The sequence below is a fragment of the Pleuronectes platessa genome, chromosome 17, assembly GCF_947347685.1.
Source record: "Pleuronectes platessa chromosome 17, fPlePla1.1, whole genome shotgun sequence".
NCBI classification, from domain to species: Eukaryota; Metazoa; Chordata; class Actinopteri; order Pleuronectiformes; family Pleuronectidae; genus Pleuronectes; species Pleuronectes platessa.
In genome coordinates this window covers 8,011,559-8,028,886 of record NC_070642.1, presented here as the reverse complement: position 1 = coordinate 8,028,886, position 17,328 = coordinate 8,011,559, and the positions used below count along the sequence as shown (strand labels likewise).

Below are 17,328 nucleotides of genomic sequence, written 5' to 3'. Positions count from 1 at the left end.
AAGGATACAAAAGGCTGGGGGAATCAATAAGCACAAACCCAAGGACTGCCTTCCTGAAAGAAAAAAAAACGAGTTGCGCACAAGACGGAATTTATTATGACAAATTATATCCTTCTTGTTGACAAGTAGGCCGACCCCCAGCAGCTACAGCTTAGAATTAAACCATCTCAGATCCACTTCCCCCCCATTCAAGAACATGACTCTATGAATGATGCATGATAGGTTTGCTGAAGTCTCACATCTGGATCGGGCTCAGAGTGCCGGAACGTTCCCCTGTGAGGAATTTAGTTTCCATGGTGATAAAAAAAAGAAAAAGAAGCCTTTCCAGATCCTGTGTATCTACTCTTCAAAGACCCAACACACACTACATGCTGCTTCACACATAAACCACAACTTCCACTCATCTGCAGTACTTTACAACACGCACTAATGTGACTGTGTCCACACTGTTCCTGTCTCTGTAAAGGACGTTAATGAGAGAAATTAGCTTTAATAAAATGGGTGTTTCCTAGTTGTGCGTCGAACAGTAGTTATTACACAAAAGCACGGTGTGAAAGAAGCACAATTCATGATTCACACAAATGCTTCCTAGCCACCTTATATCTCGCTCCAGAGCCACAGACTTGGGCGCTGCTTTCATGATCGAAACAAGAAGAGGACAAAGCCTCCAGAGTGTTCATCATTACAATCCAAACAGACCTATCTGAAGCTGAATGAGCAGTATGTTCTGTCTGGGGAGGAAACCTATCATGTGAGACTGCTGTTTACCTCGATTTGTTTTGCCGTGCAGCCTCATAGCAGCCTCATAGCAGCCCCGATGCTGTCTAGGCCTTGAGGTGTTTGGTATTGATATAAATGCAGTGAAACAAACCGCTCCAGGTCTCCTTATTTGATTTCAGCTCAAAACTGCTGGGGTGATTGTGTTTACCTTGGTCTGGATTCGCAGCAAATATAGTGAAGACAAAGGACCAGAGACAGAAACATGAGTGTTAATAAAATCCCTGAGGAGATATTGATTTAAGCGAAAAGTGTGACCAGCTACGAGCAGAAATATGGAGCCCCTAACGTCCAAAGGTGATACTTTTTTATACTGGACTCGCAAGATAATAACCTCATTGCACACGATTAACATCTTGGGTGCACAAAATAATTATAGTTTGAAATAGATTATAGATCATTGTAGATGCTTCTCTAATGAGTTCACATATGAGAGAACAGAGAGAACTCAGCTAATTTCATTTAATATCATTCTTGCTGCTCTTGTATGGAGAAGCATGGTTGTCATTAGCGGGAATCATTTGCTGAACTTGATCACCATAAGATAATGATTTAGTAGGAACAAGATTTGTATTTAGTGTGAACAAGTTCATATGGTTTGCGCACAAAGATTTATTGCATGCAAACAGGTTATTATCATGTGGCACAAGATGAAATTCACACATGCTGGGACCCCACGCAACTTTGACATGCAGAGACTATGCTTGATTAAGGTGATGTTCTAGTCAAGCTCCTTGTGAATATATGTAAGAGGTTGCTGAAATTACAGCCTGAGAATCCTCCAGGTTGTTCCACCTCGCATGTCATCAGCTGAGCTACACATCTGACTCTAGTGCCTGACATACAGAGATGAACTCCGCTGGAGACATCTCGACAAAATTACCACCTGTCAATGCTGCTATTTCTGTAGTAAAAAAAAAAAAAAGATTTCTGGTGGTTGTAAGAGTGTTGAGTCTGTGAGTAATCGGCTGCAAAATCAGTTCACATCCTAAACTGAGAAGACGATCCAGATGGTACGCAGCATTAATTAAACATAAGCTGAGTAAAGAAAAAAGATACGAGTTGTAATTGATCATCTGCTACACACACCCCCCCCCCACACACACACATGCACACACACAAACACACCGCAGCTATCCAATCATAGCTTAGTAACAGTAACTAGCAAGGCAAACCTTTCAAGACTTGGATTTCTCAGAATGTTAAAGTGCGGTGCATGGGGCCTTACTCAGAAGAAATCCACATGTTCCACAAAATCTGTTCCTCTGTTGTAGGCTATCAGAGAGAGGATAACTGTAGCAGTCCTGCTCTTGATCACACTACATGATTTAAAGCCTGATCAACACAATCAGCAGTAGCCAATCGCCCGTGTGTGGACGCTTCAAAAATGCGATTCAAGTGGCTCGCTGACACGTCGCCTCCTCTGATTGGTTTCATGGCAGGCTGAATGAAACAGTGACAGCCAATCAGAGAGCAGGGTGGGGTTAAGGTGGTATAATGAGGTGGAAACCCGGAGGAGGAATACAACATAAACAAACATGGCAGAGAGAATGGATAGCAATGCAAGAAACCAGGGATGCTGGAAGTCAGTCAAAGATGGGGGTGCTATAAGAGAATATCCTAATAACGACATTATATTGAATACAATGCAACTGAGTCAAGATTTTTTGCATATAATTGAATGGTTGAGATTCATTTTACTACCAGTTTTAGAACATTGAACACCATACCAGAGAGCAAACATATGGCTTTAGGGCTATTTAAGAAATGAGAGATTTTTTTTTTTAAGACAAATCTAATCCACACAGAAAATACACTTTATTCTTGAAATTAAATATTATATAAAAAATGTAGGCCTACTGCCATTTTACTCTCTAAAAAATGATATGACAGTTTTATTTAATTGATATGTTTGGTCGACTTTTTGCTTTGCAGTTGAAGCCCCTAGCCAGTAGTGTGTGCTGCAGCCCCCTCAGCACCACTACTTCCATCATCCTTGCAAGCAAAATTAGTTTAAAGACCAGACGTTCTAGTCTGAGGTTTCTCCTGGTGGAAACTTGTGCAGTTTATGACCCCTGTTGTCAATCATTCTTGTAGTATGAACTTACTATGACTGCAAGACTCCCGATCACAAAACAGTGAGTGGTGTAGTGTGACCTGCATGGGGATCTGATGACTTCGAAAGTGGTATAGTCTGAACTTTAGTTAGCCAGTTTACTGCAGCTGATGAAATATAATATCTGCAGGCAAAAGTGTTTCTAATCAGAAAGAAGGTCATCAGGTAGAAATGAGAAGCCTGTTGTCGGACATCAAGGACCCACTACTTTAACGATGACTACAAATTTGGAGAAATAAAATAACCATTATGATCAAAAACTTGAAATGAGCAGAGCAAGTAAAAGAAAGCTTGGCAACAATATGTATTCAAAATGACTAAAGGTAACTGGGCTGGAAGAGTGATCAGTTCAGCAGCTTAAGTCTTTGAAAATAGAATTTCAGATTTAAGTCTAGAGTGTATGTTACTACATTTTATGTACGAGCCTACTTGACCTTATGTTTTTTACCTTCTTGTTAACATGGTACTCTCATCGATCGATAACAACATTGAGGAGCCACGTACATTATCAGCAGGTCAGCTCATACACAGTTTAGAAAGAAAACCTGACACGGACATGAACAAATCCCTGAATACAAGAACCCAATATCACACACAGAATATTGAAAGATACAAAAATACATTGAATCTAAAAGACTCCAATCTTTCTGAGACAATCTCACTCTCAGATACATTATCTGCCACACACACACTAGAGACATGTTGCATTGCCATTGCCAATGCATTATGCACACACACACACACACACACACACACACACACACACACACACACACACACACACACACACACACACACACACACACACACACACACACACACACACACACACACACACACACACACACACACACACTCACACACACACACACTCAAACACACACACACTGAAGTGTACACACAGAAGATAGCTGAATAGAGAATCACAGACCATGTCAGAGAAGCTGAGCCTACACAGGTAATAATAGCTTTGACCAAATGATTGTGTTCCAATCTGTTTGCGTTTCCGTGCGTGGACAAATACAGTACGTGTGTGTGTGTTATAAGTGAGACTTGCACAGACGCACAAATACAAAGAAGATTTTTCGTGGGTCACGACGACCACTGTCGACAATTTGAAATTTACTCCAAGTGAACAATCATTAGGGATTTTGAGAATAAAGAGAAGTGGATTTCTTTTCCTTATTGCATTTTTCTTTTTTGGGGGTGGAGTCGGGGTAGGATTTATATATTACATTTCATTTATCTGATGCTTTTATCCACAGTGACTTGCAATAAGTACATTAATATATAAACATTATTTAAAAATATTTATGCAATACTATACGTTCAGTATATGTATACTCAGATTAGACACTATGCATGTGATTGTCCAGTTAAGATCAGTGGTTGTCAAACTACGGGGTTGCATAAATGCCATCATGCTGCACTAGAGGGAATAGCTACACAAACAGTGACCCCCCGTCACAATTAGCTAATTACCTTAATGACTTAATTAGGATGGGAAGAATGCGTTGTCAGTGTTGTGTGCATAATTATTGATTTATCCTGTGCAAGAGTTTGACAGGGGGGGTTAAATAGCAAGTGAGCCAATTAAACAGTCTGTGTGATCAACAAGGCTGCTAGACCCAGATGGTATGTGGTGCTAGTCAAACATATGTAGAGAAATGAATGCATTAAGAAAACAGTATCATCTCTTCGGCTTTATTACATTGTGTTTACTGTTACGCACCCACATCTTGTACAGTGCTGAGCAAGCTGCCCTTTAAGTCATACGTCAAAGTTCACCTACTTTGTTACATTTGTGTAGAACTGTAGAAGATCACCTGCAGACCAGAGCATCCAGACATGAAGGTATGATATTATCACATTATACATTAATCCATCAATCGACTAAATCACAGTTCAGTGGAGAATAAAGATGGTCTGTTTGAAATATTCCAATAAGAATAAGTTTTATTTTAATCAGCATGAAGGGTCAATTATTTACTGTTGTGTCTGTACTGTTCAATTTAAACAATGTGTGGTCCAAATATTACAACTTCAATTCGTGATAGTGTCTAATGTTTGACTTAAAATTACAGAATTTGCCAATAAACAGGATCATTTAAATATACTTATGCAAGTATTGTATTGTGTGCACAATGTTGCAAAACATTGTGCATATAAAAAACATATTTCATGCGAATCCTAGTGGTGAGTTGTTCCAATGACAGAACCGCTTTTTTATAGTCAGCATAGTCAGCGTCTGAGAGCTGTTGTCCCCCAGTGTTGCCGTACGCTCTGACGTCACACAGGAGCGACAAGTGACCATGGTAAGTGAGCAAGCAATTTTCTCTGCGGCTCCTATTTATGCTACTAAAACGTATTATTCGGCCTCGTTACATTACACAGAGCAGTACATATTAGCACGCGCGCTGCTGCGCGGTTTCGGATGGCATTATGTTTCATTTGTGTTGTTAAAACTGAATTTAAAAGGGGAAAGAGTCTCCTGGCCGAATGCTAACGACATTAGCTTTTCTCCGTTAGCAGCAGTGGTTATCCGGGCTGCTTACAGCGAAGCCATCCATTGTGTGAAATAGCTCACTCTCTTAATGTTATTATACAACATATATAAGTGGAGGGCGGTGTATTTAGTATGATCAGCTTTTCAAATTACACACGATGACACGCTGAAGTTGTGCGAGCCGGTCGGTAATGGCTACGTGAGCTAACTCTGTTGTAAACATCGTAGCCAATGAGTTGCTGGACAGGAGTTCACTGTCTGCACCGACTAGATCCACCTGCTCGGTTCATCTCGTACTCACTTTTGATAACATGTGTCTGGAACTCTTCTAGGGTCAAAGCCAGAGTGGAGGCCACGGTCCAGGAGGAGGCAAGAAGGATGACAAGGTGAGAATGACACAGCGTCTGCTAGCTGATGTCTGGACCTGCTAGCCTAACGCTGATATCATCAACTATCACTAATAATACATTTACGTGTATGTTGCAAATAGAGCAGCCTTTATTTTGATACACTTTGTAGTAAATTCATCATATTTTATCCAAATAGTTTCTTCAATGTTTTATTCTTTTTGTTTGCCTCTTTGCATAAGGCATAACAAAAGCGATCATAACGTGTGCAATTAAATTCTAAGATCTTGTGTGGTTGTTTGTGAGAAGGTAAGAAAGTACTCTGCATGTTTTTTGTTGAGGTTTGTTAAATGTAAACACTGTAGTCGAGGTGTTACTGACTCTCACGCAAGTCATTTCCCTGTTTGCCAACTGAAGGATAAGAAAAAGAAGTACGAGCCTCCAATTCCCACCAGAGTTGGTAAGAGAAAGAAGAAGACAAAGGGACCAGATGCCGCCAGCAAACTCCCATTGGGTAAGAAACTGAAATGACAACGAGTTTAGAGAAATATTCTATCCGTTTAGTGTCTGTTTTCTTTGCTGCATTTATGGTAAGTGTTGAATTCTCAGTTCTACTGCTCATATGGATCACAAATCTTTAAAATATTTACCACTGTGGTTCTTAAGACATCTGCAGTCAAGAGTGCTAATAAAATATTATATATAAGTACAGTGGATACAACCGAGAAAACTCCCTACGTTGCACTACTGAAAAATAAGAGAATGAAGGAGAAACTGGGGAGAAGGTATTTTGAGCCAAAAAGAAAATGAACAAAGTAGGTGTTACAGTATCACATTGGCATTTATACATGTTCTTAATGTAATGTTTACATATGCTGTCTTTTAGTCACCCCTCACACTCAATGCCGCCTGAAGCTGCTGAAGCAGGAGCGTATCAAAGACTACCTACTGATGGAGGAGGAGTTCATCAGGAACCAGGAGCAGATGAAACCTCTGGAAGAGAAACAGGAGGTCAGCCATTGTGGCCTTAGTACTGCATATTATTTGGTGCTATCTATTTTGGGTCAAACACGGGGAAAGCATTTCTTAACTTCTTGACTTTCTTCTTTCTTTCTTACAGGAGGAGAGGTCAAAGGTGGACGACCTGAGAGGGACACCCATGTCTGTGGGCACCCTTGAGGAAATAATTGATGACAACCATGCAATTGTGTCCACCTCAGTGGGATCAGAGCATTATGTCAGCATCCTGTCTTTTGTGGATAAGGATTTGTTGGAGCCAGGCTGCTCCGTCCTGCTCAACCACAAGGTAAATCAATCATAATGCTTATTTTCGGATAATCTCTATCTGCTTATGATTCAAGATATTAAGCAGGAATCATTTAGTGGCTTTTTGGCATTTGATGTTTTTCATTTAACTTCCAGCTGTACTTAAACTTAAAATCCATCAGACTGACCAGCAATTGTTCCACAATTCAAATGAATTTAAAAGATTATTTAAAAAATCTCAGCCCCCTTTCTAATTGATGTATAAGCAATCGTTATCGTTTTATTTGACTGTCACTTGTGTATCCTGTGTGTGTGTTTAGGTTCATGCTGTGATTGGGGTGCTGATGGACGACACTGATCCCCTGGTAACAGTCATGAAGGTGGAGAAGGCCCCACAAGAAACATATGCTGACATTGGAGGACTGGACAATCAGATCCAGGAGATCAAGGTACAGTTTCACACATGTACCTCAGTTTGCATAAAGAGACTAATAGTTCTTGCAAGTTGGAGCCTTTAAGTCTTCATTTCAATGTGATGCTGAGGCTGACTGTGTAGTTTTCTGTTGTTTCTCATAGGAGTCAGTGGAGCTGCCTCTTACACATCCAGAGTATTATGAAGAGATGGGCATTAAGCCTCCCAAGGGTGTCATCCTATATGGACCACCTGGCACAGGTAAGACGGGTTTAAGAAGCAACTATCATTTCAACCTTCATTACCAACCCTGCCTTACACCATGTTGTACATCAGCAAAGTAATGGTTTCAAGCCATTTTAATGAGGACTCAGTTAATTTGAAAAACTTCAACTGATCATAGATACTATTTTTACACCCATTAATTACTTTGAAGAACTGTGCTACAAACAACTTGGTGCCAGAATGATACAAATGTACATATGTTGCCTAACGTTTCATTTTTCAATCCATCACATTAGTATCTTTTCCAGGGAAATCCAGCCATGAGGCGGTTGTTAAGCCAGTTTAAGATCTCTGACATCTGTCACGAGCCTCCTGCAGCCTCGCAGTCCTCCAGTCTTTGTTGCAGTTAAAATGATTTAAAACAATTTCAGCTATTGTTAAAATAAATAAATATGATCATTATTGTGTGGGTAGTTCATCAAAGCAGTCCAATTAGACCTGTGACACAGATTTGTTAAAGGCAATTTTACAAATCATAAGAGTTCAACAACGGAGGCAAACGTTAAGTACTATATTTTTATAATAAGGACACCGTTTTGCATCAAGAGCTGTACTAAATACCATGGTCTCCAAAAACCGATTGAGCATCTGACAATGAAGCTATTTAATTACTACAAAGAAGAGAAGGCATACAAATATATTGATAAGCTTCCAGCTAGAAACTTCCACTGGTTGAAATGGCATTAAAGAATAGCAGTTAAGGCAAGCTGTGAATGTGGAATTGAAATCTGTAAAACCATCCTCTGGCCAAAAAGTGGGGAAAAAACATCAATGCAAAGCTGTGGGAGGGTTGTGCACAAACAAGGACTAGAGTCATTCGAAGGAAATTGTACCCGTGACTTCATCAAGTAGGGCAACATTAGCAGTCTGGAAAGCAACATCTGGATGAAGCCTCAGCTACTAAATGACATAAACGTCAAGCATAACCGTAGCTTAACCCAGAGAATGTTTGGAAACAAGTGTTTAGGACAGATGAAGTCCAAGCTGAGATCTCTGACTACACTCATCAGAGATGTGTACAGAAAAATTAAGGATGCATTTCCATTCAATGCAAAGAGCAACTTTCCTGGGGCTGATCAGCCAGTCCAGCCAGCAGGAGTACAGGGAAGACCAGATACTACTGGAGTGAATATCAGCTAATGTCAGTCAGACAGTTGACAAAGTTGCCCTTTCTCAAACAACCCTTATACCCTCTTTGTACTCACTTCCACTTCAAACCCTTCATCCTCTCTGCACGTAGGGAGGATCCCTGACATTAACGAAATCCAAGCAGCTAATTAACATCAGGGTTATAGACAAGAAGTTCACAAAAAATATTTGCCACCAAAGAGGTGTGGGAGTGATTTAACCAGTTATTAAATTTGGAGTTTCCATAAAGGGAGAGTCAATTAAGACAGAAAAGATTAGAATAATTTGTTATCTCAAGAACATTGTGTCTGTCTGTACATGTGGCATAAATAGAGATCAGATCACTTTTTATGACTCTCTGTTATTCCACTGTGTAAATATCATGGACAACAGCCAAAACCTTTCAAAAATCAAATGAGTACAGGTCTGTCTTTTCAAAAGTTGCAAAAAAATGCATTTTGTTCAACAGCTCTTCACTTTAGCCCTTTATTGAAGATGTCTCTATTTAAAACTCTCTGGTCTCAAATCGAGTTTTAAGAACTAAAATATTTAGTCAGTGAATTCTTATTGTTCCCTACTAAAAATCCATCATGTTCATACAGGCATCAGAACGCTAGAACAATAAACAGCAGGGTGCAGTGTCAAACATGTGGAACTTGTCTGTGGGAATAAAGTGTGCATACCTAGACATGAGATTGAGATGTGATGACTAAACTTACTTCTGTCATGTGTCTGCCAGGTAAAACACTGCTCGCCAAGGCCGTAGCCAATCAGACATCAGCCACGTTTCTGCGTGTGGTGGGCTCAGAGCTGATCCAGAAGTACCTTGGAGATGGGCCCAAGCTGGTCCGAGAGCTCTTCAGGGTGGCTGAGGAACACGCCCCGTCCATCGTCTTCATCGACGAGATCGACGCCATCGGCACCAAGAGGTACACAGCAGGCTACTGAAAACTGTTATAAAAAACTGAGATGTGCTCTGCAGGAGTCAGCTGTGGATGACCTCATGTTGGATTATTGAGTTTGACAAGTGGCTGTGTCTGTATATAATACAAATTTGCAGTCTGTAGGATTTTGAATCTGGGAATTTCAACCCTTTCTGCTGAGCAAAAAATGTGTCCGATTTAAAAAAAAAAAAAACAAAAAAAAAACACAAAGACAGCCTTGGCATTTCACAACAGTTTTTTTAGCAACCTATCAATTGCAAAAACGTGACACTAACCCCCAGCAAATTTAAGCTTAACCAAGGTGCTTCATCACAGTAACATGAGAGCTGCAGCTGGCTGGGATACTTCCCTGGGACGCAGACATGGTGCTGACTCGTGCTACACAGTAAAACATGACAACAACACCCACCTTTGGGAGCACAGGCTTACAAAAATATCAGACAAACGCCAAACTGACAACATGACTGTCTGGGCACTTCCTGACTTTCAAATAAAGCAATGCTACCCAGTAGCCTTCACCAGAAACAAGCTTACGTTAGCTCGACTGCATTGTTCCAGTAGAAAACGTTACTGTTACCATTTCAGTTGTGTGTGCAGTTGCTGGGAAAGTGGTAAAAGGCAGTCATGTGTGGTTTCTTTCACTAATGGGTCAAACTGTACCGAGTGATGGTGGAAGCGAGAGGATGTTATGCAGAGAGGGAGTATTGTGCACGGGCAGTGATTGACACTCGGTCAGACACTGCTCCTTGCTCTGATTGTGAGCGTTACAAGCAGTGGGTGGAGAAAGTCGAGTTTTTTTTTCTTCTTTTTTTTCCAACATTACCTGCCTCGTGCACTTGGGTCAGATCACAGCGACAGTTTTAGGAAACATGACCAAGTTTTTTTTTTCAAGGTTTCCTACAGTACCTTTTTAATAGTTATGGTTGAATAACTGTCGCAGGGTTTTCTTCCTCATCCAACTGAAATAGTTTTTCTGTCTGTTTCTGATTTTAAAGTGTTGTAGGCTTATTGAGCTGCAAAGTATACCTGTATTATTCATCCAAATTTCAGTATGTACATCGAAATTCTGCAGTTTGTTTCACAGGTGTATGTGATTTTATACAGAGGCTACCTTTCTTTTTCTTTCTTTTTTATCATTGGAAAGAAATTGAGCAGATGGAAAATCACAGGTTTTATTTGTCTGTCTTTTGTCAGAAGTAAAGTGTAATACAGTAGTGTTATTAAACAGAATATTGGCTGCTGTAAATGAATGAGCATGTCCATGTCTGTGGTTGGATATTGACTCACTTTAATAATAAAAGGGCTCACATGGAGTAGACTCAGTAAGAGAGTCTGTGATAACAAGACCAGATGATGGACAAGCTCGATGTCTATGGAGTCAGAAGACCAAGGCCCGCTCACTGGATTCCATGAATGTTTAATCATGACTGTGGTTTGCAGGTACGACTCCAACTCTGGAGGCGAGCGGGAGATCCAGAGGACCATGCTGGAGCTGCTCAACCAGCTGGACGGCTTCGACTCGCGCGGAGACGTTAAAGTTATCATGGCCACCAATCGGATAGAGACCCTGGATCCAGCACTCATCAGACCTGGTCAGTAGAAGTCTGCTCGCGTGTGTGGGTCGGTCACACATATACACGAATGCAGGCAAATGTCACAAGTCAAAGTTCCCCATAGATAGACTTCATTTGAAGCCGTGCTGCAGATTTGCTTCGTCATAGGACGCGAGCGTTTTAATTGCCCCCTGGCTCGCACTGAGAGGAAGTCAAAAGGAGGGGGTGGGGGGTTCGCCACTGCTGCATTCGATTATGTGTGAACGTCCCTTGACTCTGCCTATTATTGGTCCCAGCCTGGCTGTCGGCTCACGCATCTACAGTATCACTGACTGCCATTTTGGAATTGCTGAGTCATGGTAGGAAGTAGAAATGGTATTGATGTTAAAGAATTTGAAGCAATTTAACTTAAAATACAGAGGTCATTTGAATACAATAAATAATTTACATAAGGGGGAAAAGTCTTCCTGATTGAGAAGAATTCAGAGTTTTTGCCAATTTGAAAATCCTCCTCACTAAACATTAACAGGTATGTATTTATTCATTGACTCCCCCTGATAGTGCACTTAACTGTATTATCAGCTGAACAGTGCCACTCAGATGTTTTACTGTACTAAAAATAGGCAAAAGAACTTTTCTAATTCTGAGATTTTTGATTATAATAGTGCATCGCTGTTTTGTAATCACATCGGTTTTGAATGAAAATGTCAAGAATACAAATTAGAATTGTCAGAACCTCTTCATTGAACCAGTTTGCACACAGTCCAAGTCAAATCGTTATTTTCTTCTCTCCCCTTCCTCCACAGGGAGAATCGACCGTAAGATCGAGTTTCCTCTGCCAGATGAGAAGACCAAGAGGAGGATCTTCTCAATCCACACCAGCCGCATGACAGTCGCAGATGATGTCACCCTTGATGACCTCATCCTGGCTAAGGATGACCTATCAGGAGCAGACATCAAGGTGAATGCCGATTCTTAACTGTCAAAAAGTTTCAGGTGTTTTCAGTTAGTTGCTACTTTCAACTCAAGTCTCCCTTCATAAACTTAACTCTGACGCCCTCATGTGGAATGTTTAGGAACGACACTGAGTGAGCTCCTAGTGTTAGCTGAGGCTGAAATGGAAACTTGGATGTAGTTTGTTAAACATAATATGAATGATTATCACTAGGTTTCTCAGTGTTAAAGAACTTGAAAGCTTCTGTTTATTTAAAGTGAAATCCACACAAGCTGTTAAGTTTGGTCTTGTGTTCTGATTTGTAGTCCATTTAAATTGTCTTTATAAGAATTAATATTAGCAGTGACAAAATCAACAGTTTAAATTCCACCTACAGTCACATTCTGTTTAATATAAAATAAGATTATTCCTGAAGGAATTATTATGCCAGGTTGCTCCAGATTAGGGTAAAACAATATATAATAGAGTACAGAGAATAAAAAGTGCTAAATCTAAAATAGAAATATACAGTGTATTATCAGTGAAAATAAAAACTCGAGAGGGTCAGTGTTAAAATACAAAATTATACCTAAATTAATGTTCACACAACTCAAATTATTCCCTCGCTGTTGTTTTTTTTATGTTTATCTCACAAAAAAGTTAGACTTAATGACACAAACAAAATCATTTTTATTACTGCTTTTTGTTTCCACTATATTGGGCTGAGTTTCTGTGTAATGTATCATTACTTTCTCCCACAAAACCATTTATTGAAGTGCTCTTTGATCGTGACACTTATTCCTCTCCCCTCTGTGCTTCCCCAAGGCCATCTGCACAGAAGCCGGCCTCATGGCTTTGCGAGAGCGCCGCATGAAAGTCACCAACGAGGATTTCAAGAAATCCAAGGAGAACGTCCTGTACAAGAAGCAGGAGGGAACACCCGAGGGGCTTTACCTCTAACTTTCAAACTTTTATGTATCTCTCACCTCACCCCGCCTCTGTCTATCGCTGTGTGAACGAGAGGAGGTAGCTGTTGAGCTGTCTGTCTTCCCCAGAGAGAGTTTTGATATATTTTGTGCATGTTGTGTCTGCTTCATCCCACTCTCCTGTTACCGTTATTTGTTAAGACCATAAATAAAATGACAAGTAAAAAAGAAAATGTCAGACGATGGCCCGTTTGTCATCGCTTTTGCCCTTTTTTCATTTACACAAGCATTTTGGCTGGCAGCGCCCTCTGAAACCTTGTTTGTTCAGAAGCAGCATCTGTCGACGGCAGCTCTATATTAGATTCTAGTTTATTGACTTCAACGCCGTGCTGTAATATCTCAAGATAATTAATCACATGTATTATTCAATTACTTTGGTCTCTGTGTTGTCGCCCTCAGTGTCACAAACAAAATCAATCATATCAATATGCAAAGTCATGTTTGTCGTCTCGGTCCAGAGGCGAGAGGAAAGCCTGAAGAAATTGCCAGTTGCCTCCTTTTTAAAAGAAATTCACAGATTACTGTAATAATCCATATGACAACCACCCATAGCAGATTCACATAATTCAATCTCAGGGTTACACAATGAGATGAAACGCCATGACTGTAGCATTTTACTGTGACATTTCCTCCAGGAGTTGCATAATGTCAATGCACTAATGTTTCACTCTTATGTGTGTGTAAAGGAGAATGTTCCTCAGCAGTGCAGATACATCAGAGTGAGTTTTGTTTAATGTTTGTGTTCCTGCACATGTTGGTACATATCTGCAGGAAGGGGCCCAGTGCTATTTGATTTCGCCGTCTTCTATTCAAATCAGCCTTGTAAGTCATTACAGCCTGGTTAAGTAAATCCAGCTAAGCTGCCTCTGCTGCAGTCTGACATGTGGGGAACAGCGGCGCTGATTTAATTCCTCTTGATGTGGAGCCATGTGTAACTCAGTGCTCAGCAGAAAGTGGCCCCATGCAGCAGGCATCCAACCACTTTGCAGGGCCGTCTTTGGGCTCGAGTGAGAACGGCGCTGCTGCTGTTGTGCTGCAGCCCCCTCCTCACAAACGCTCCTTATTAAATCAGTCACGCATTTCAGATGCAGCTCATACATCACAGCACATTCAGCAAATGGGAGAGGGAGAGAGAGAGAAGGAGAAAAAAAAACATTTAAATCAAGCGTGGCGTGTTGGGCCAGAGATGCTGGGAGGGTTACAAGAAGAGGAGTGTGCGTTCTAATGAGGCGTTTGCCCTGTCAGCTTAAGGCGAACTCTGGGTTGGGTATTTCTAAAACGCCCCCTGAGCGCTCAGACACTGATGGGGGATGATACGACGAGGTGGACCACGGTGCTGACATTCTCTGAAATGCCACATTCCCATTTTTGGTCAGTCATGGTGTGCACAGGTAGTCTTCTAGTAAGCTCTTTGAAAAAGCAAATAAAAAGCCTAGTTATGAAAACGAATAATTTCCAAACACATGAATGGATAACGGAACAAATCTGTACCTCCGTTATGAGCTCCCTTCCCTCATCCTTCTTTGAGACAGCAGGAGGTTTAGGAAGAGCGGGTGAAACGTATAAATGCTTATGTAAGAGCTGATCCTCCTGTTAAACGGGGCAAAAGCACCGAACAAATTCAGGAAGTAGCCCCGATTAGTTCCAGTAGATTAACAAATGAAACAGCTCAGCTTGAGTTAGTGTTCGTTGACCTGACGAGAGGACTGCAAACAGCCTGGTCTCTATGAACTGCAAGTGTTGTTTTGTCCTTGAATAAACATCAGGAAGATCTTTAAAGAGTTCAATTCAAATAATAATTTGAAACAAGATCAATTCACTATTTTCTTTGTATTCGGGCCCTCGTTAGAGGCCGATGGGTTCACCAGGTAGCTCCGATCATATGGTTGTGTAATGGAAACAAAGTGAGTATATTCAGGGCTGGTATATCAGCACATGCAGTAAATGTATATACACGAAACAGGTAAGTGAATAAAATAAAACATGTCTACTATTAGTATGTAATTTAATCAGCAGGCTAATCAGTACATGTTGATAATGACTCCAGTGGCTGGAAGAGTCCAGAACAGCTCCACTGAAGCACTGGGTTTGGTTTATAGTATATACTTACCGTCATATCCATTGCCACATATATATTCACTTATTTTTACTGTTAGAGAACAGAGATACATTTCACCGACTCGACAATGTATACAGTATAACACGCTATCACTTTGTGAGGCTGTTTATTACTCTGTTCATTTGTTAATAAAACCCATCTGTATCTATCATACTGGAAACAGAGCTATGGTAACGGCTCCACCTTACAGCACTGAAACATACCACTGATTTAAATATATGGTTAGTATTTATTCACTGTATATGAAACATGGACATAGTTTTAATGTGTCATCTTTTTACTCCACCTGCTGTAAACAACTGTTCATGATTTCAACACTATGTCCACTGAGAGTTGCTTTTGTCTCACACACACATATCTATATATATCTTAAATATATGTGCATGAATAGCTGTTTCTATATACATATAGACATACATACAAATAATGTACACACACGTGTCCATATATGTATACATGTATCTTGTATGTATGTATACTTTTTGTATATGTATATAAATATACACACATACAGTTTAGTATTAATGTATATACTTATACTATCCATTAAAATTGTACACATATATACCTGTTCAACAAATATGTGCATGTATTAATTAATCGTTAATATCAACATATATTTATATATATTTCCTGCGTCGTCACTGTTCCTCCCTCAGTGTTTATCCAGCTCCGTCTTGTATAGATTCATATAACGTTGTAATATATAATATACGTATGGCTGCGGCTGAGTGTGTCTATATAAGCGTACAGTAACACCGCTGTGCTCCACAGTTGATTTGACGCAGGCCGACCACACTTCACAGCAGCCAATCGTAAATCTGCGCACTTCCCATAAAGAGCCTATCAAACATTTCCCCGCACCAATGAAAACGTGTCGCCTTTTCCCTCCGTCTCCATCAAACACATGTAAATAAACTCGAATACGCACACGGCAGAAAACACGCGGCGCTCAAAGCGACGCTGGTTTGAATAAGACCGTATTTATATTTATTATATTCCCATCAAGTGCCACTGCCTGGTGCAATGCAGGTCCCGTGTAGCCAATGAGCGCGTCCGACACATAGAGGATAATATTGCAGGTCTGCAGCGACCAATCCGAGACGAACTCACACACCGGCACCGCAAATTCTCCGGTGTCAACCAGGCTGCTTCCTACACTAGAGGTGTCCTTCCGCGGCTGAAAACTAGTTCTCTGTGCCGGTTAGATACTGACTGTCTCTCTGGACTAATAATAAATCCGGCGGATAGGTGACAGCTCCAGAATGCACCACTGGAGATTTAATATGTTTTAATCTATATATCAGTGAAGTTCTCACAGTCGTCTGCCTCCATTTCAAGAGAAGTTTGACACGAGCCTATGAGGTTGATATTTCAAAACTGCTACACATGGCGAAATAATAACAAATACATCAGTAACATGAAAATGTTTCTTATCATGGACTGAAAGTCATGTTAGACTCACTTATAACAATAATGGCAACAGATTGCAACTTTATTTTGGAGCTGTGTTATGATGTCGATTTCATATTTGTAGTGACAGTAATATATTGAATGTCCAACATTGTGCACCTGGATAACACTAGAAGTTATTTATTACATTTGCCATAATATATTTGATCATTGAATTACAATGATAACAAATATGATATACCATACTATTATGAGTTCAAATGGAGGAGATTCACACTCAAGCTTTGCAGTTGTTGTACAAGACTGATTTACATTTAAAAAAAGATCAAATCCGGACAAACGGTGTACCCTGGTCATTAATACATGTGATTATCTTCACCTCGGCAAGAGTTTTCGCGCACTTAAAGTTAAACATAGTGTAAATGCAAACCATAATACATTCACTTTGTATCTAAAAGCTCTACCTACCAAATGAAGTCCATAAAGATATTGCTTTTTGTCAAGTTATGTCAGTCTTTGATGTTCTGCACACAATGAACTAT

General features: G+C 40.3%; 1 protein-coding gene across 1 annotated transcript; it reads left to right on the top strand.

The window, feature by feature from the left end:
• The first annotated feature begins 5,154 nt into the window (after nt 1-5,154).
• psmc1b (proteasome 26S subunit, ATPase 1b) lies at nt 5,155-13,427 on the top strand. Its single transcript, XM_053445564.1, has 11 exons — nt 5,155-5,208; nt 5,732-5,785; nt 6,164-6,260; nt 6,633-6,757; nt 6,867-7,052; nt 7,333-7,461; nt 7,589-7,685; nt 9,577-9,766; nt 11,222-11,373; nt 12,141-12,295; nt 13,094-13,427. The coding sequence occupies exons 1-11, from the start codon at nt 5,206-5,208 to the stop codon at nt 13,226-13,228; spliced, it is 1,323 nt and encodes a 440-aa protein (XP_053301539.1). The 5' UTR covers nt 5,155-5,205; the 3' UTR covers nt 13,229-13,427.
• The last annotated feature ends 3,901 nt before the right edge of the window (nt 13,428-17,328 follow it).